General features: G+C 38.0%; 1 protein-coding gene across 2 annotated transcripts in view; it reads right to left on the reverse strand.

The window, feature by feature from the left end:
* ubn1 (ubinuclein 1) overlaps positions 1-15,464 on the reverse strand; it is a 20,996-nt gene extending 5,532 nt beyond the window's left edge. For both annotated transcript variants that reach the window (XR_008644678.2, XM_055206040.2), the window contains exons 1-16: positions 14,672-15,464; positions 14,305-14,403; positions 13,231-13,329; positions 12,983-13,123; positions 11,652-11,746; positions 11,128-11,533; positions 10,371-10,441; positions 10,146-10,275; positions 7,858-7,976; positions 7,285-7,407; positions 6,945-7,088; positions 6,800-6,850; positions 6,448-6,487; positions 3,966-4,424; positions 3,399-3,642; positions 585-683 (exon numbers count right to left, since the gene is read on the reverse strand). Coding sequence is in view for 1 of the 2 variants with exons in the window: in XM_055206040.2 (XP_055062015.2) it covers positions 585-683; positions 3,399-3,642; positions 3,966-4,424; positions 6,448-6,487; positions 6,800-6,850; positions 6,945-7,088; positions 7,285-7,407; positions 7,858-7,976; positions 10,146-10,275; positions 10,371-10,441; positions 11,128-11,533; positions 11,652-11,746; positions 12,983-13,123; positions 13,231-13,329; positions 14,305-14,403; positions 14,672-14,908 (2,557 nt within the window). In the remaining variant the exon portion in view is untranslated. The remainder of the gene's footprint in view (positions 1-584; positions 684-3,398; positions 3,643-3,965; positions 4,425-6,447; positions 6,488-6,799; positions 6,851-6,944; positions 7,089-7,284; positions 7,408-7,857; positions 7,977-10,145; positions 10,276-10,370; positions 10,442-11,127; positions 11,534-11,651; positions 11,747-12,982; positions 13,124-13,230; positions 13,330-14,304; positions 14,404-14,671) is intronic.
* Positions 15,465-20,257: the final 4,793 nt, after the last annotated feature.

Consider the following 20,257-nt stretch of genomic DNA (forward strand, 5'->3'; position numbering starts at 1 on the left):
GTAATTAGTTGTCTGAAACTAATTATGGCGTCTAAACTTTTTCTGCACTTTGTATTTACTCTGCAATAAATAATATGATTTCCTATAACCATTACTTTAATATTGCGCCTGATTTACGGTACATTTTTAAATGATTTTTAAACTAAAAACAAAAACCTTTCATGCATTTTGGCCGAAAACGCAAGATTTTGAAAATAATACATAGCATGTGCAAATGAGTAAAAATGGTGATGTCATGCACATAGACATTGTGTGACATTATCTACTGGCTTGACATGCATAATATTGTTTTGACGTCGTCACAAAAACATAAATGGTACCCTTAGTTGTTTGACTATTGTTCCTAGTCAAATATTTCCAGACTAGCAATATGTGGCCCTATTGTAAACTAACAGATATTGATTAAGTATAAATAAGTTTGCCCAAGTACAAATAAAGGCTTGACATGCATAACATTGCATTATCAAATTTCTTTAGATTAGTGTTAAACGTTCAACTACAGAAAAGCAGGACAAATGTGAAGCTGTGCACAATGAAAAAGTTTTAAATGTCCCTGTGGGTTTTCCAAAAGTTTGAAAAGTTACCTAAACCAAACAGCCATGGTGTTAAAGAATGAAGAGCAGCAGAAGAGGAAACAGGGACAGACACGAGATGAAGAGTGCTTGAGCACAGCATGGAGTTACCTGAAAGAGGAAAGAAAAGCAGGAAGAAAACACCACCAGAATGACATTGGGTCCCATTCACTGCAAGTGTGAAGTTATCCGTGCGCCTAAACTCTTTGAGTGAATGTTTAAAACAATGACGATAATTATATAATAAACATATGCTTTTTTTATGAGCACATATTAGAAGGCAGAGCAAGAAAGAGTAAAGTTGGACAGAAAGATGTGATATTTACGAAATACAAGCCAGACTCCCAGCAATAGACCAAAGAATAAGATCAAAATGCAAGCTGTGTCCCAATTTAAGGGCTGCGACCTTATAAGCATGGGACCTTAAAGATGAGCACTCAGTCTTTCAAGGTGGCAGCCTCCGAAGTTCACGAAGAGAACTGAAATGAGACGGTCTAACCTTCGGACGACCCATAATTGGCGTCACCTGCTGCACGCGCCTGTCAGCAGGACATAGCGGAAACGTTTCTGACTTATTTAAATAAATATGAAATCAGAAAAATATTAATTTAGTTTAGAAAATATGACACGTTGATGTAGATGAAACTATTCAACAGTATGTTAAATTAATCAACCTTAGAAATATATGCATCATAAAAATAATAATATTAACACAAAACATAACTTATAATACTAAAACAGTGACAAACTTTTTTTTTGATAAATACACACTTTTATTTAATGAAGGTTTTAATTGTTTATTTTAGATTATAAAACGGTTAGTTCCAATCCTTGATTCTGATTGGTCAATAGGTGTGCTTTATTCATGATAAAACACTGCTATGACCGCTTCACCCAACGGTTCTATTTAATATCACTGCGCCCTTAGCAACACCCTTAGCAACACATAAACATATAATGAGACAAAGTCTGAGAACAGTTTGTTGTTTTTATTTGAGCTTTCATGTTGTTGTTCGCAGTCAGGGACTATTTTTTCTAGCGGAAGGAATGCTTTTATTGATTTAACTTCATGAAAGTTGCACTAATATTTTTTTACTTTAATATTGTGTGGTTACCGTTTAATAAAAGCAATAAGGTACTCGAGGCAAGTGCTGTATCGTGAATAAGTAACGGCTGAAGGGGTTGCAGGCACTCCGCTTCGCGTCGTGCCTAACAACGCCCTTCAGCCGTTACTTATTCACGATACAGCACAGCCTCTCGTACCTTATTGCTTACATATCCAGCCGCCGTTGCAGGCGCGCAATGAATCTTGAGATATCCTTGGCTGTTAAGGATCCATTCGTTCTATCCTTAACATCGCGGAGAAATGAGGACGCATTTTGAGGCTTCATTCTAAGCATCCTTTGAATTGGGACGTCCTTACCATAGATATGTATAAAGGCTAGATGTCTTACGGCCGAGTCCCTAACGGCATCACCAGGCGGCCATCTTGCCACAGGGCGCTCGCTCACTCGTAGCATTGAGTTTAATGGTGCAGGTACTTTTAAATTACCATAACTTGCTCAATTTTCTACCGATTTTCAAACGGTTTGGTTTTTTAGACACGTTATTAACGTGGCTATAATTCTGGATGCTTTAACATGTTTCATGAATTTTTTAATTTATTTTTAGTATAGGTATGCAGGTCATAGGTACATCTTTGACGTTTATAACAAACCAAACCGTTTGAAAATCGGTAAAAAATTAAGCAAGTTATGGTCATTTAAAAGTACCTGCATCATTAAAACTCAATGCTACGAGTGAGGGAGCGCCCTGTGGTAAGATGGCTGCCAAAATGCGGACGTTCCACTCAATTGGCCAGCAGCGCGGACGAGACATCTAGCCTGTATACTGTACATATCTATGTGTCCTTACCAGCCTCAAGTCGCGCTGCTGTGACGCAATCGGTCTTAAAATACGTCCTTAGAAGGTCGCAGCCTTTGAATTGGGACACAGCCAAAATGTATAAAATCTGGAAGACATTTTGAACTTGTTCTACACACATAAATACACAACTTTCCAGCAATTATTAGTGAATGTGACCCATTGTTAAAGTACAGAGATGGAGTAAAGTGCTTTAAACATCAAACTAAGGTTAAACTTTCTGAATGATTATGACTTTAGTAAGGCCTGTAAGTAAAAATACCAAATGTGTGTAACTCCTTACCCAGTATTTTCCTATACAGAAAAGAGTCAGTGACTCATAATACCGATAAATTTAACCAATGTGGAATAACGAACATCTAACCGATTGTTAACTCTTTCCACGCCATTGACGAGTTATCGTCAATTAAGAAAAAACATTTGCATACTTTTTTTAGGTTAATCTGCAATACCGTGATTATCCACTAGATGGTGCACTTACCCAATTTATGAAAAAACTGAAGCCAACAGTTCTTACTAATTTTAAACTGCATGTTTTGATAATCATTTTGAATCTGATCTCTAACAAAATTCCTTCACAAAAATGCAATTATTTCAGCTTTTTGCAAAAATTTGTATTTTAAGAGTTTAAGAGTTTATAAGCAAAGGAAAAAATATAGATAGGATGAAAAGTTTTTTCCCCGTTTTTTTTGTTTGTTTATTGTTTGTTTGAAAGCAGAGGTTCTGTTCTTTCATTTGATATATTGTATATGTTTGTATATTTTTAGAAGAAAATTTTCCTGAAAGGCATTTTGTGAAAATCATAAAAAATGCTGGCGGGCAACTGGCGGGGAATGAGTAATCGCAAAATAAACTGTCTGGGTTAATTCTGTGATAACAACTGTCTGTATATTATCTGCTCACCATGTGTGAGACCATGCTGGAAGTTTCCAGGTGCTGGACCGGGTATAACCGCACCTTTGCAACCTTGAGGTTGTCCAGGAAGCTTGGTGCCAGGGCTTAATCCAGGAAACGGGAGAGCATGCAAGGGGGCAAAGCTCGGTAAGATGCCCTGTTGATGCTGTGCTGTGGTGGGGTACGTGGATGGAAGTAGGGACAGTGAAGGCGTGGGAAGAGCTGGATTCCCACGTGAGACCTCACCAGCAGCCTAAAATATAAATTCAAAGGATATATTATAAAATTTTATATGAATTTAAGAGTAAACAACACTTTACCCAATAACAACATTAACATGAAATCATATCAAACATTCATGCGTTTTTTGATTAGGCAATTGTAAACAGCTACCCAAGGGAATAATACGTGACCCTGTCTGTGAAAACACAGCTAGTAATTTTTTTGGGTGATTTACTGTTTTCTATACAAAATTATGAGACTTTAGCATAGAGAGAATCACAAAGAATGATGTCATAACTCATCATAAATCAGTCTAATAAAGAAACAGATATGGGATGGCTCTTTTCTACTCACTGCTGCCATGGATACAGGTGCATCGCCCATTGAGGTGGTGGTGAGAAGTCTGGCAACACCCTGCATCACTGATGGGCAGTGGCCCTGAGCACCATCAGGGGGCGCCACCAATGTCAGCTTCGGGGTCGCCTTCTCTCCAGCCTGGAATCGCTTCGAATCCGATTCCACACCAACCCTGTTCCACATCATCTGAACTGATCCAACTCCGTTATGGTGGTCGTCCAGCTTGGTATTAACAGTAGCAGGGTGATTACCACCTACTGGCCCTTCCCTGTGTGTCTCGTTAGCTGGATGAATGGAGAAGCTGGTTTGTGTGTTTGATGGAGTTTTGGCGGTGGTGCTCAGCGTGGCTGCAACTTCATGCTGGGTGCTCACGGGGACACTCAAACGCTTGCGTTTCAAAGCTGGCGGACACTGAATATCCAGACCGTTTTTATTTTCCTCGGTGACAGCACTGGCCTGTGCAGTTAACATTGTGATAATAGGTAAAAATTCAGAAGCCCAACGCATATTTTTCCTTAATATGCATAGCCCTTTATGCTAACCAGTGTGGGCGGTAATGCATTACAAGTAACGTGCATTACGTTATAATATTACTTTTCTGAAATAACGAGTAAAGTAACGCATTACTTCATAAATGTACACATTAATCTTCGAGTTACTTTTTTAAAAGTTACTTTTCAGTTTAATAAATTCTATTTAAAAAAAATTATGTATTGAATTAAACTCAACGTAGTCACAAAGAATTAAGCGCACTACACTGAAAAAAATGATTCATTGAATCCAATCAATTCCTTCAAGGTAAGTGGCTGCAATCAACCCACCTAAGCTACATTCAAACAAAAAAGATTAGTAACGTAAAATAAAATATAAAACTTTTGTTTAAATGTAGCCTAAACAAACTGATTGCAACCACCCACCTCAAAAAACTGATAAAATTCAATGAATCATTTTTTTCAGTGTATGCATGCGCGCCTGAGCGGGAAAAGTTGGAAATATTCACGCCTGAAAGAAGTCAAGCCTCAGCCATGTTAGAAAAAGTAACGCAAAAGTAACGCAAGTATTACTTTCCATAAAAAGTAATGCAATTAGTTACTTTTTTGGGGAGTAACTTAATATTGTAATGCATTACTTTTAAAAGTAACCTTCCCCAACACTGCTAACAGCCAGTAGCAAAATAGACCTAAAATGCTGGGTTGTTTTAACCCATGATTGGGTAAAATATGAACAAACCCAACTATTGGTTAAAATTAACCTAGGAAATGTCCATATTTGACCCAAACAGAAGTCGATTTATACTTTTACGTAGGATCTATGCCGTAGCCTCAACGTGTCAGTTTAATTTATACTTCTGCATCACGGTTAATGTCAAAGCGCAATTACACATGCAGCTCTCTAGTAGGCAGAGTCGAAGGTAAAAGCCGAAGCAGCAGCAGCTTGTTATGTATATTAGTGATGCGCGGGACGTTTTTTTCCAACCAGCGTGTCCCGCTTTTATGAAATTATTTGGCCTGCCCCAGCCCGCACCACTGTACCTATTACAACCCTGCGCCTATTAAATAGACATACTAGGCATTTGTTATGTAAATGAAAAGAGGTGGGGGCCCGCAGGTTCTGAGACGACCCGCGTATCACTAATGTACGTTGTTAGAGACGCAGCGGCAGTAATTCATGTAAACAAACAGAAACTTTTGTTGGAGCTCGAGTTAAAGCAACACTATGTAGTTTCCATGTAAAAATGACTTACAGCTCCCCCATGTGGTTGAAAAGCGCAACGGTGCCTGGTATCAGACACTCTTCTGCAGGCAGGGGAGGGGCGGGGCTGTGTGCTCTACCCTCCACCGCCACTTTCCGAGTGTGCTTGCAGCAGCTAGGAGGCTGCTCAGGTTGCAGCAACAGTACAATTTGTCCAGTTAAAAGTTGTTCTATCACTGAAATAATTTTAGAGACATTATTTAAAGGTAAAAAAACTACAGAGTGTTGCTTTAAATATTGCTTCTCAACTATGGACCTACTTGACTTTGTTGTTTATCGTCGCAAGCGGAAATGCGTATCAGGAAATGCAACGCGAATTTTGGCCTGAGGGAGGGTTTCTAGCAGATCCACCACAGTAATTGTGGCTTGCGTAAAATCTTTTTTTTTTGAGAGGTGCGCACTAGCCTACAGCATTGCTACGACATAGGTCCAACCCAAAACTATAAGGGGCGGTTCACATTTTGCATCTAAAACCGCGTGGAAAACGCGTCCGTCGGTTGGCTCGTCACATGACCTGCGGTGCACTTGCAGCATTCTGAAAAGTTAAGATGTTTTTAACTCGATGCGGTGCGGACGCACCTGGAAAAATGAGCGTGTTCGCGTCGCTTCAATCATGAGCGCGCATTCCGCGCCCCTACATTTGAAATGACGAACTTGAGCGCGCAAAAGACGCGCTATGTGAATCGCCCCCTAAACAATTTTTATAAAGCTTGTTTGTAAAATGTACCTTTTTAAGTTTCGTTGTGCCAATTGGTTTCTTCCTTGCACTGCCAAATAGACAGAATAGTGATTTTAGTTTTACACTTAAATTAATATTAACCTTAATGGTGCTGTGTGTAGATTTTAGCGACATCTAGGGGTGAAGTTGGGGCTACTGCAGAAACATGGCGGTGCAAGATGGCGACTTGTTCACTGTGTAAGGTCTTTATACACCACTGAAAACATTAGTTATCTATATTATATTGCAAATGATTTTCTACTAAAATTTACACACACTGCACCTTTAAGCAAAACAGTGGACTTTCAGAAATATCTGAATATCTGGAAGATCTAGTGTCAAGATCTAGAATCATACTTACACCACACCAGTAATGTGACCATGTGTTTTTCGGGTTTCTATAAGCAGAATCCTATTTGGAATGTTATTAAATTATTTTAAAGTTTTACATCCAAAACAAAGAGATAATTGTGAAGGATTACGCAATTCGTTTTCTGTTTGTATACCTGGACTGCATCCATCCTCTAGGCCAAAGGGGTTTAACATCCCCCTCCAGGAACGTTTTGAGATACTCTTCCAAACTCGAACATGGTGGTGATTCCAGGTCATACATAATCATCTTCAAAGTAACAATCTCACAGAGTAACTCCCTGAAATTAAAATGACACTAAGATTTGCGGGTACTGACAGATCAAAGCATAGAAGATACATTTAAAATACTTGATAATGATAATCATAATGATGCACTAATAGACTAAAGATGTTCAGCAGATTCTTAATACTGTCCGGTATTAATGTTTAGCAGAAAGTATAGATTAATTAAAGTAGTATATAAGCAAAACCAACCTGATTTCTTCGTTCCACCTAAATCTCTTTCGAGGTCCGAACACCCGTTTTCCACTCCTCTCCTCTTCTTCTTCATCAGAGCCATCGACCGCCCGTTGCTCTCGCTCCTTCTCAGCCTCGAGCCTTAAAACACAACCAAGACCACAAAACCAGTCATTTAAAATCTAGATTTATACATGATCTAAATAAGCTTTCCATTGATGTATGGTTTCTTAGTATAGAACAATATTTGGCAGAGATACAACTATTTGAAAATCTGGAATCTAAGGGTGCAAACATCTAAATATTGAGAAAACCGTCTTTACATTTGTCCAAATAATGTCCTTAGCAATGATAAATACATGTTTTGATACATTTATGTAGGAAATTTACAAAATTTCTTCATTGAATATGATCTTTACTTATTATCCTAATGATTTTTGGCATAAAAACATTAATTTTGACCCATACAATGTATTGTTGGGTATTGCTACAAATATACCAGTGCGATTTATGACTGGTTTTGTGATCCAGGATCACATTTTTTAAAAGGGTATTTTCCAGGCATCCCTCCAATCACTAAATGTGAATTACTTTGCAGCTCTGGCTTCAGAATGAGCTTGGCAGTGGTTCTGGAAACGAGTGATTTGTTCAGGCATCGATCTGGCAACTGCGTTTTCCAGCTTTTGCAGGAGCTCCTTCATCTGTTCATCCTAGCAAGATACACAACAAGCATATTAGGTTTGTACAAAGGTACATTATAGTTTTATTGAAAAGTGAATAAGCTAGGTTATTATTTGAAATAAGAGTCATTGCAGAAGCTGCCACCACAAAGCTAAAGTGTTGTGAGTGGTTGCCAAGCATTTGAACAGGTTTTCTAAAAGTTGGTGGTTGTCAAGTCAACGTGATCCCAAATATTTCAGATCCTCTGGTTACTGGAATTGGCTCAAGTTCCTCCAAAGTATGTATATGAATTTAGTCATAAAACTATTGAACAAGTCATATTGGGTGAAGACAAAGACTTAGGGGCGCTTTCCTGGACAGGAATTAGACTAGTCCTAGACTAAAATAAATGTAAAAGCTGTCCGAACTGAAAACAACTTGCACTGACATATCTTAAAAACATCAGTGCCCTTTGTTTTGCTTCAAAATGCACTTAAGTAATGTTTTTAGGAAGGTGTATTTGTTAAAACTAGTTATATTTCCTAATTAAACTAAGGCCCAGTCCTGATTTAAGCTAATCCCTGTCCAGGAAACCACCCCTTAAAGGTTTACTCCATTTTCTTAAAATAAAAATTCCTGATTATTTCCTCACCCCCATGTCATCCAAAATGTTTATGTTTTTTGTTCAGTCGAAAAGAAATTACGTTTTTTTTTTAAGGAAAACATTCCAAGATTTTTCTCATTGTAATAGGCTTTATTGGACCCTAACAGTTTCAATGCCGTTTAAAACTGCAGTTTCAGCGCAGCGTCAAAGGCCTGTAAACAATCCCATCCGAGGCATAGGGGGCTTATCTAGTAAAACGATTGTCATTTTTACCAAGAAAAATTAAAAATATACACTTTTAAACCACAACTTCAGCATCAGCGCGACCTCACGTAATGCATAATGATGTCGAAAGGTCACACATCTGAAACACACATTTGCGATCCATTTTAAACAATAAACTGACACAAAGACATTAATTAGTATCATTCCACATACAACAACATGCGTGACCTTTTGATGTGATGGTGCATTACGTGAGGTCGCGCTGGCGGTTCATGCGGCTAGCGCAAGTCGAGAGGTTGTGGTTTTAAATAAAAGTATTTTTTTATTTTTCTTGCCGAAAATGACAGATAGATTGATAGATAAGACCCTTATGCCTCGTTTGGGATCGTTTAGAGCCCTTTGAAACTGCATTGAAACTGTAAACTGTTGAGGTCTAATAAAGTCTATTAAAATGAGAAAATAATGGAATGCTTTTCTTAAAAAAGTAATTTCTTCTTGACTGAACAAAGTAAGACATAAAAAATCCTGATAATTTACTCACCCCCATGTCATCCAAAATGTTTAAGAAAGTGGAGTAATCCTTTAAGTAGGGTCACATAATAAAAGGTACCGCTCTTCCTGATCCCATTTTTCAAACTCTAGTTAGTGTGTAATATTGCTATAATGGCCAAATTCAATTCAATTTTATTTATATAGCGCTTTCACAATTTGGTAATTGTATCAAAGCACCTTTACATAATAGATGCAGTGAAAAGCACAGAAAATCGACAGATAGCACAACATAATACACGATAGCACAAGCAGCTAAATTTGCTGCGGCTATAAATCAACATTATAAGCGAACGTATTACTAATGTAACGTATAGAAGTAAAGCCCAAGAAGGCTGCCTCCCCAGGTTGAAAAACCCCCTAGGAGAAAAAAACCCAGATTTTTAGCCGGGGAAGTAAAAAAAAAGTCCTAGGAGGGAAAAACCCTTGGGAGATTTATATATATATATATATATATATACATACATTGAAACGGATAAGGAGATTAAGCGGATATTACCTGGAAAATGATAAAGCTCAAAGTTCACTGCCAGGCGAATATATATTTTCTTTAACAGAATTCCCCTTTTAAAGCCTACAGCGAATGGCCGGTTTGAACTACAGCCCTCTACTTCCCAGATGAATGACGTCAATATAAGTGTGTTTGACTAAACTCCGCCCACAGGAATACGTCAGTCGCCAGCTCAAACGGCTCTGCTAAGCTAAGCTGTTGTCGAATCACAATACACTAAACAAACTACACAATCAGAACTTGTTACGTATTTCTGAAGGAGGGACTTTATAGTACAAGGAGGACATCAGCTCGTTTTTAGACCTTTTAGACGAGCTTTGAGTCACAAACCTGTTGTAGATTGTGGAGCTTTTTCGCTCTTTTAACCAGCGTTCCTTTGCTGCAAGACAGCTGCGATGCCAAGTAGGAGAAAATCCTGGAGCGTACTTTGCCGGTAAGCTGTTTAGCGCTCACTTCCACGCTGATCATAAAAGGAAAGATGGAGAACTCAGTGCAAAAAAAACATCTGTATCTAAAAAAAGCTCAGAGTAGGATATAAAAAAAAAAAAAACTTACTCTAGTAAAACACTGTTGAGCTCAGAAGACAAGATCTCCATCTTATTTTGCCCTTCAACATTCACGATAGCCTAAATAACAAAATTAAGAACAGTAAATCGTGTACAATCATGAATACAATTCATTTCTAATCCTCTGATCCCAAAAATTGCAATTACAAAGCTTACAGTGTATTTAGTAAAGACATTTTATCATCACAAGGGTTTGAACCCACAAAACCTTAAAGGGCACCCATTACGCAAAATCCACTTTTACAAGGTGTTTGGACATAAATGTGCGTTGTCAGTGTGTGAACATAACCACCCTACAATGAAAAAAATCCACCCACTCCTTTATTAATCCCGCATTAAACCAAAGCAGCCTCATTAGACATGCTATTTTGATTATCTTGTTAATGTGACATCACAATGATAAAGCCCCACCCACGGCCACTGACTGACAGTCCTACATTACCATAGTTTTCGCCCTCAGCGAGTTGTGCGCTGTCTGCCGTATCTCAATAGGGAGATACATACTATTGTCTCAGACACTGTTCACAGGAATCAGATCTATTTGAACTGAAAGGGCTCACTGTCTCTTTTGGCAAGGGAGTGAGGAGCTCATTTGCATTTAAAGGTACAGACACAAAAACAGTACATTTTTGCTCCCACCTAAATAATAAATTATCTGTGGGGTATTTTGAACTGAAACATCACAGGCACACTACATCTTGTAAAAATAGGCATATAGGTGCCCTTTAAGCTATCAAGAACATTACCCGAATGAGTTCCTGAATGTGTTGCTCCAGCGTCGCAGGTAAACCTTCTGGAAGCGAAGCGGGAGGCTTCGTGATGACCGGCAGAACCTCTTCCTTTTCCTCCTGGTTTGGAGAGCAGATGTTCTGCGGTTCCTCAAGGAGCCCGTCTAAGTCAAAGTCCTGCTCAGCTGCCTTCACCGCTTGTAGGAGTTCATCCGCACTGGCAGAACCAATGAGTGTGAGAAGAGGATCAGCTAATATAGGCGTTTCTTGAACCTCGGTTTGCATGATGGACTCTCTCTCTCTAGTATCAAGCATCTGGAGTTGCTGGAGCTTTTCCTTATGGAACTTCTTCAGCATCTTATCGATACTCAGAGGCTTCTTGCTTTTCTTCTTGATCTTCTCTGGTGGCTCGTCTCGCTGGGCGCTGAAAAAGCATCAGGATAAATGCAAAGGGGAGAACGCAATGAAACATCCAAATCTGTACATTTGTAAATGAAGCATACTGTTAGAAAAAATGACAGACAGAGATAAAGATAGATGACCTCTTCCTAACATCCTCTTCTTCGTTCACTTCCAGCATGTCATCTCTCTTTTTCTTACCAATCTTCTTGTCTTTTCCATGCTTAAACTTCCGTTTCTGTGGGAAGATTTGGAATGAGACAATACGCACGTCTATCACAAATGAACAGTTCTGGACATACCCATGAATACAGTGTTTCAATTTCGCACAAACCTGAGTCATGCAAATTGCACATTATGAGCCAGTTCATGGATATAGCAGCCCACGTGAATTAGTTTGTTGCTAATGTCCGATAAATGTGGATGCACATAAAATATTAACAGATAGTTGACACCAATTTAAATAAACGTTTCCCAAGTTAAAGCCACAATATGTAAGATTTTTCTATTATAATATTCAAAAACCACCACAGTGATATATTTAATGCAGTTGTGTACTTACATTATCTTAAAAGTTCTTAAAGATTTGTAAATCGATTTTAAATAATGGCTCGTCCCTTGCAATTGTCGCCCTTATAGACGGTTTCAACAGTAACAACATAAACAAGCGGCTTTCGTGGTCATCACGTAACTTCCGGTAAACTCCGCTAAGAATAAATAACAACAAAGTTCTTTAAACGTAGTTTATTTATATAACAAGCAAAAAAACAACACATAGATTACATAGGAAACCAAAACATTTGTTGTTTTCAACGAGTCATTTGTTCAATTTAGCAACTAGTCAGATCATTATAAAAAAACTAAACCGGAAGTAAAGTTCGGATCCAGATGTGTTTCACGTCAGCGCACGTGCGTCCGATGAAACCGTCTATATAACAAGCAAAATAAAACGTAGATTACCTAGGAAACAAAAACATTTGTTATTTCCGTTGAGGTATTTGTTCAAGAGTTTAGTTTAGCAACTTGTCAGACCATTAAACAAACGGAAACCGGAAGTTCCGACCAGACGCGTAATCAAGTCACCGCACGTGCGTCCGATGAAAACGTCTATATTGGACTTAATATCCGCACTATTCTCAGTTTCTGGTTGTAGAAACTATGGCAATACAAGTGGACAATTGAGAAAGTGGTGGTTATACAGCATCTATCATACAGCTGTTGTGCCTTGCAGCTTATTCATTACAATGGCATAAAACAATGTGATGTACAGGTAATTCATTACCTCATTTATGAACACGATTAGCGAATTCTATACATCTCTGGAGGGTGAAAGCAACATCTCCCATCGTTCCACTCTCCTTCATAACGCTTTGCCTCAGTTATAGTTTTATTGCGTAATAGCGACCTCTAGTGGTGAAAACCTACATTTTGTGGCTTTAAGATCTGACTGCCCTCAAATGTGATTACTACGCACCTTGGGCTTGATATTGTCCTCAAAATGACTTGTCTCAATCTCCTCGCCCTCATCGGAGGCTGGGCGGAACTGCAGAGTTCCAGAGTTGATGTAGAAACCGCCATATTTAGTGGTGAGAGAAGCTGGAACCAGCTCATCGTACTTTGGCGTGTCAGTAAAAAAACAAGATGGGTTAAACTTGGATCTATAATGAAAAAATAATCTAACACAGCTCTTTTCTGTGACAGAAGAATTTGACTGGAACTCACAGCCTCTGAGTTATCAATGAAAGAATCATTTTCGTCGTAACCAAAACCTATGTCCACCAGGTCCTGGAATCTGTCTTTTTTCTTTTTGCAAGCTTCACCCTAAAAAAATAAATAAATGTGAATATGCACCTAGGGGATTCAATTGAAATATCAATAGACACCAGGAACTATACCAACAAATTTTTCATAATGTATCCAAGACAAAACTATCCAAGACTAAAAAGGCTTTTTATTCACCCTTGTTACAGTTATTTATTTTTTATGACCCTGGAACACAAAATTAGTCTTAAGCCATAAGTCGCATGGGTATATTTGTAGCAATAGCCAACAATAAATGATCGATTTTCCAAAATTCATTAGGATATTAAGTAAAGATCATGTTCCATAAACATATTTTGTAAATGTCCTACTGTAAATATATAAAAATGTATTTAGTAACGTGTGTTGCTAAGAACTTAATGTGGACAAATTTAAAGGCGATTTTCTCAATATTTTGATTTTTTTGCACCCTCAGCTTTCCAAATGTATCTCGGTCAAGTATTGTCCTATCATAACAAACCATACATCAATGGAAAGCTTATTTATACACACGTCAAGGAGAATGCAAATGGACATAATCAATTTACCAAACCTGCATGTCTCTGAACTGTGGGAGGAAACCGGAGTAAACCCAAACTGACACAGAAAAAACATGCAAACTCCATAAAGAAACGCCCTTTTATAGTTGAAAGTACAGTGTATAGCGTACATAAAGACATCTGCATTCTTCTGACTGTTCCAGTTTACTGTATTTGTCAGCACAATACTTTATACTAACAAATAAAACCTTACAGTATAAGTGAAACAAAGTGAACAGGGCTCACGAACGGTTTGGTTACAAACCTTCCTCAAAATATCTTCCTTTGTGTTCATCAGAACAAAGAAATGTATACAGGTTTGTAACAATACGAGAGTGAGAAAATGATGACAGATTTTTCATTTTTGGGTGAAGTGTCCCTTTAACGCAGTACCCCATATTGCCCTAAAACATCCAAGCTTTTGGCACACAGATAGGAAGGTCAAGGTTATACTTACATATTTCTCTTCAAACTTTCTTGCAAGTGCCTCCAGTTCATCTCTCTCTCTGTCTTCCACCACCTCATCTAACGTCTGTGATTTATTCTCGGTCGTTTCCTTAAACATGAAAACAAGACAGTAACAAGTGTACTCCTCAAAAGGTTCCTAAAGTCCTATATTTGTATAGTTTCTTTGTAGTGGAAAGAGGTTTTACAGATTATCAAAAGGGAAGGTCCAGTTGGGTAACCAAAAACGGTTCTTTTATAGCATCACAAGAACACTTCCAGCACCTATATTTTGAATAGTGTACAGTCAAAGGTCACGGGTACATAAATTCAGCAGGTCATGAGTTTTTTTAGTTAAAAGCGTCTGCATAAATGTATACCTTGGAGCTAATCAGATCCGGGTAGATGAACTCCGGGCAGCGTTGCTCGTCCGGCTCGAACAGTTTTAACTCCAGTCTCGTGGCAGCTGGTGGACACGGTGTCGGTCCAGACGCTGGCGTGGGAACCGGTAAACCCAGTTTGTCATGCTGCTCATCAGAAACAGGAGGAATGGAGGGAAGAGGGAAGTGTGCGTTGCTGGAAAGTGCGGTCAGTTGAATTCGCCTCGGCGCGGCCATTGCGCAGGACGCGTGCAACGCCAGCGGTATTCCACAAACAGGTGCGATTAATTACGAGCCTCCAATTAAAATCAGTGCCATTTTCTTAGCTTATAAAGGAAGCATGCAAGATGCATTTGTGCGTTCCAACACGGTAGAAATACAGCGTTCAGCCGACTTCTATTTATCCATGTCATGTAATGCTGAATGAGTGGTGTGCTGTCTTGTATTGCATATTCAGATTAAGTCTCCATCAACAATTTCATCGCCTTTCTGAGCCATTTTAGTGAGTATCTGCGGGCCTGTGTATCGTGAAGCCATGAAGAGCAATGCAATATTATTGTTTTCAAATCCAGAGCAAAAATAGGATGCAGTCAGTCTCCATGCAGGACGGATTGGTCGGTGGTTCGCGTTATCGATCGATGTCGATCTAATCTTGACTGTCAGCTGTATCTATATCGATACATTGTAACCTGAGATTCAGATTTTATCACTGAAATGGACACCCACAACTATTTCCAAAATCGCAGTTCGGCGCGCTCATTGGATAGATCGCTGTCTAGTCAGATGGGTCGTCATCATTCTGCGCCTGACTTACTTTAGTGATGCAGTGCAAATAATGTTTATCTAGATTCACGTCGTTTTTGTGGGTTTGCTGAGGTATAGTAACAGGTAGGATTAAATATAAAGTTGTATGCATATTTTACATCGCATCCATTTTCATATCGCCATATCTTCAATGGAGCGTTAAAAGTACAAATTTAAAGACATGCATGGTTGATAACGTTGTATGAATCATTTTATATTGTACTTTTACTAAACGTGTATTGACTAAACAGTTTTTTAACCAAACTTTTAATACGTTCGATAACAAAAATACAAAATGATGCTATGGTGCTGTCCTTGGTCCTGGATTGCTTTAGCCCAGCGGTCACCTTTAATTTCTTTCTTACCTTATCATAGTCTGTAATATTTTTTTTCAAAACAAAGACCGTTTTCTGAAACACAAAGTTTCTGTGGATGACAAAGGTTTTTAGAAAAAAAACTTTTAGAAACCTTAATTTTTAAGCGCGTAATTGGTTCAAGTGGTTGCATGGTGTGCGTAAGCACCTTGAACGCACATTTTCTACCAAAATAGTAAAAGCCATTAATAGTTTTATCTCTGTTCTGATCATATAATATTATTCTTATGAATATTTAAAACGCAACAATTAATAAACCAAGATAAAGAATATATAACAAAATGTCCAAATTGTGGCAACTATGACAGGGCGCAATAATTCATTGTAGTATTATTGTGAATTTGTGGTCCAGTCAGTCTCAAATGGCACCTATATGGAAACCCCTAAAATGAGCTGTAGTTTCTACTGTGTGTGTGTGTGTGTGTGTGTGTGTTTCTATGGGTGACCAATAGATGGCAGCAGAATACTTAAAAGTGAAGGAATGGATATTAATCAAACTACTAATGTGTTGTGGATGTCAGACCAACATTTAAGGCTCTTATTCATAAAAAAGTTACTCATTGCATAAAAATATTTACATTTTATCCAAACATTTATATAATATAATGAATGACAAAATTAAAAAACAATGCAGAATGACTACTAAATTTGATACACCATTTCTTTACAACATAAATAATAATATATAACATGTATAATAAAAGCGAGCAAGCACTTATTTATGCAAATAGAGTATTCAAATACTTCATGGATGTGCTGCAATATAAATTGAGCCATACTTCAGTTTCCATTACACTTGACCATTGTTATGATATTATTAATTGTACAAGCACAACACAAACACAGCATGCTCATTGTGCATATGTGATAGGTCCAGCTGAAGTATATGTTAATTGTAGCTAATTTGCATGATTTGTAATACAACATATGCATATGGCATTTAGTTTGAAAGCGAGCATAATGTTTAAATAAATATATGTTGTTGGGTTGATAGATTTAGTAAATCCGTTTTTGGCTTTTAGAGACCTTATTGAGAGAGAGAGACTATTTGCCAGATGGCTGCACACCTGGTACATCATCACCAGTGTCTGCCTCTCTAATAGGCCAATCTGATATGAATGACAGAAAAGATCGCTTAAAAATTATCTTGGATCCCAATACTTCTCAGTTTGTCCACGTTTCTGTGTTTTAGTGAGTCAGCTTTTTGCCACACATCATACACTACAAAAATTGCTTGTTTGTTTTAGTATAGTAGGGTAAAATATGTACAAGTCCAAAGGATGGGTTAAACTAACCTAGAACCTGTCTATTTGACCCATGTCATAGTTTGAAACAACCCAGCATATTTTTTTAGTGTGATATTGGCCAAGTCACGTGCGTCCGGAAAACTCCTGGAGATCCTGTTTGGCAATTTAAGTGCTTTATACTTGTAGTTAGTCTGCATTTTGATTTCTTCTATAGTGAAAATATTAAAGTAATTTTCTTTAGCTACATTAAGATGCACCTCACTTTCTACTCTCGCGGAGGCACAAGCCTCTTATGAATTGAATTTGACAGTCACAAAGGCGTCATAATTGCTGTCTGTCGCATTCCATTCCATGTTAACATATCACAAACTCATTCAAATGTAATTCGGGACGCATATGTTTTCGCTATCTCTCTTTCTTTTTCTCTCTAGCAATTATAAATGAATTTCACGGTGTAGGCTTTTAATGCTAATAAGATCCCCCTCCCCGCTGCCTGGCGAACGAACAGGCCAGTCTTTTACTGACAGACCCGTGGTGGGCGAGAGACGTGCGTGGCTTTTTACTTTCTCCGAGAGAGAGAGAGAGAGAGAGAGAGAGAGAGAGAGAGAGAGAGAGAGAGAGAGAGAGAGAGAGAGAGAGAGAGAGAGAGAGAGATAGATAGAGGGTACGGATCAGATTGCACCCTTTTTGTTTAACCAGACTCCTGTTTCAATGAGCTAATGGAGCGGAAGAGATTGGCGCCCCGCGGTTACAGGAGGCCGACAGAAGCGCCGAATTAAAAAAGGTGTCAATAAATGTGCGAAAGACAATGAGCTAAAATACACAAGCTTTATAAGCAGGACAAAGAGGGACAGATGGAGGGTGGAGAGGGGGGTCCGACCAGTGACAGGACCCCTCAGAGAGTTTCATCAGAACGGAGAGGGAGTTACAATATTGTCCCGGGATGATTTAAAGCGCTCTGGGACACGCGGTCCCCAAAGTGAATAATTTAGTCCTTTATTAACTCGAGCAAACATGAGCTGTTTTTAATTAACCAGTCAGATCAGAGTAAGACGAGCGCGCTTTATTCATCAGTGGGTAGTTAAAAAATAACTGCTTTTAAAAGTTAAACACAAGTTTAGATAAGAGTTTGGCGATAATACTTCAACAAGAAGTTCATAACAAAAATTAAACACTTTTATATTTAAAGTGACTTACAACATATAGTGAAAACGATAAAGTGCGTTTTATTATTGAGAAGGCAATAAAAAGGCCAAAACAAATTTACAGTTTCAACAAAAAATATTTTCTTTCTTCGGTTTTCGTGGATCAATGGGTAGAGCTATACATTAGCAACGCAAAGGTCATGGGTTCACACATCCTAGGATTTTTTATCAGTATTGAATGCAGTGTAAGTCGCTTTAGATAAAAACCTTTGCCAAAACGCATGTAAAATTTAAAACGTAAATGACACACGCAGACATAGTTTTGTTCACGTAGCCGTATGTCTCAGTTGGATATTAATATTTTCATTTTGAACCATGTAAAATCTAAATTTGTATATGCCAAGCTTCATCATTTATAGTGGGATGACGATATGCAATACAATTTTTATTTTATTGATACAACACATTTTTTTTAAGGGATCGTTCACCCAAAAATGAAAATTCTGTCATTATTTTCTCATCCTCATGTTGTTCTAAACCTGTATGAATTAATTTTTTTGACAAATTATGGTAAGCACACATCTGATTGTATTGTGATAAATGATGATGAAGATATTTTGCACAGAATTGAGAGTTCCCTTTAAATTTTATAAGATTTGTTTTTCCTACTATGGAAGTCAATGGTTTCCACCAGCTGTGTGCTTCTCATCATTTATCAAAAATCTTATTATTTCATCAGAAAAAAAAAGAAATTCATACAGGTCTAAAACAATATGAAGACAGCATTTTTATTTTTGGGTGAATTTTCCCTTTAAGCAGCATTATCCACGAGGCATTTACTCGGTTTCCCACCGGGGGGAGCTGTAACATTTACAATTATATTCATAGCCTAATAAGGCAAAAATTATGAACACTTAATTAAACACTTAAACAGACTTGGGATCCATAAACACAATTATGCATTTAGTTAGCCTAATTATTTAATTACACGATTTCGACCTTGTATTTAAACTTACACCTTTTGGTACGAAGTAAATATTGCAGAACAGATGACAATATTTATTGAAAAGCTTCTGAAGCATTGTAGAATATACATACCTTTTATTTTACTAGTAAATTATTATTAAAAATAAGTAAATATAAGTCTGAGATAGTAAAGTTTAAATGAAAGACTGAACTGTTGGGATACTTAAATATGAAATAGATAGTTTGTTTAAGTGTTTGTTGAAGGTTTTGTTTTGGACAACAATGGGGAGGGCAATGAAGGCAATTCATTAAGAAGCTGAGTTAACCTGCCTCGTCTTAATTAAAACATCTTCGCTAGTTTACAGTGTAGATGCTGGGACGTCTCTGGGGTTTTGGGTTTCATGCGCGCGGCAGATGGTCGCACAAGCCCAAAATAATAGTTGACGCTGCCCCTCCCTTGCTTCATTGTACCAGACCCGAACAACGTGAGCCTGCGAGCCACCGGGGGATTACAACAGCGTGGGTAACAAAGAGATATTAACTATCCAAGGCCCTCACAAACCACCGCGGTCAATGCACACCGAGAAACTGATTGATATCCAGGAGGATGACACGAGTCATGTGATGTGTATGGGATTTATCTGTTGAGACTGAGAGAGATAAATGATTCAAGTTTTTGTAAGATCAAGCCAAATCTTCCCTGCGTCACCACAAATAATCATTTACTGACAGCAATTTTTACAATTTTATAGGAAAAGAGATTATAAAGAGACCAAAACCATATGTTTACTCTGCTTAATGAATAGTGACAAAATGTATCTTGAATGCACTGAGTCGCTTTGGATAAAAGTGAAGCAAAATACATAAATGTAGCCTAATTTAATTTAGGCTAATGGACGAATAGCCTCGAGGCAGCAAAAAATGTGACGTTCACGTATTAAAAGCCTTGTTTTCACACGTTTTACTCCAGTGGATGTTTAACTGGTTATAGGTTAATAAGTTAATGTTGTTGACCCTCACCTGAATATGTGCCAGTATTTTTATTGCGTC

Source organism: Misgurnus anguillicaudatus, chromosome 3 (genome assembly GCF_027580225.2).
Source record: "Misgurnus anguillicaudatus chromosome 3, ASM2758022v2, whole genome shotgun sequence".
NCBI classification, from domain to species: domain Eukaryota; kingdom Metazoa; phylum Chordata; class Actinopteri; order Cypriniformes; family Cobitidae; genus Misgurnus; species Misgurnus anguillicaudatus.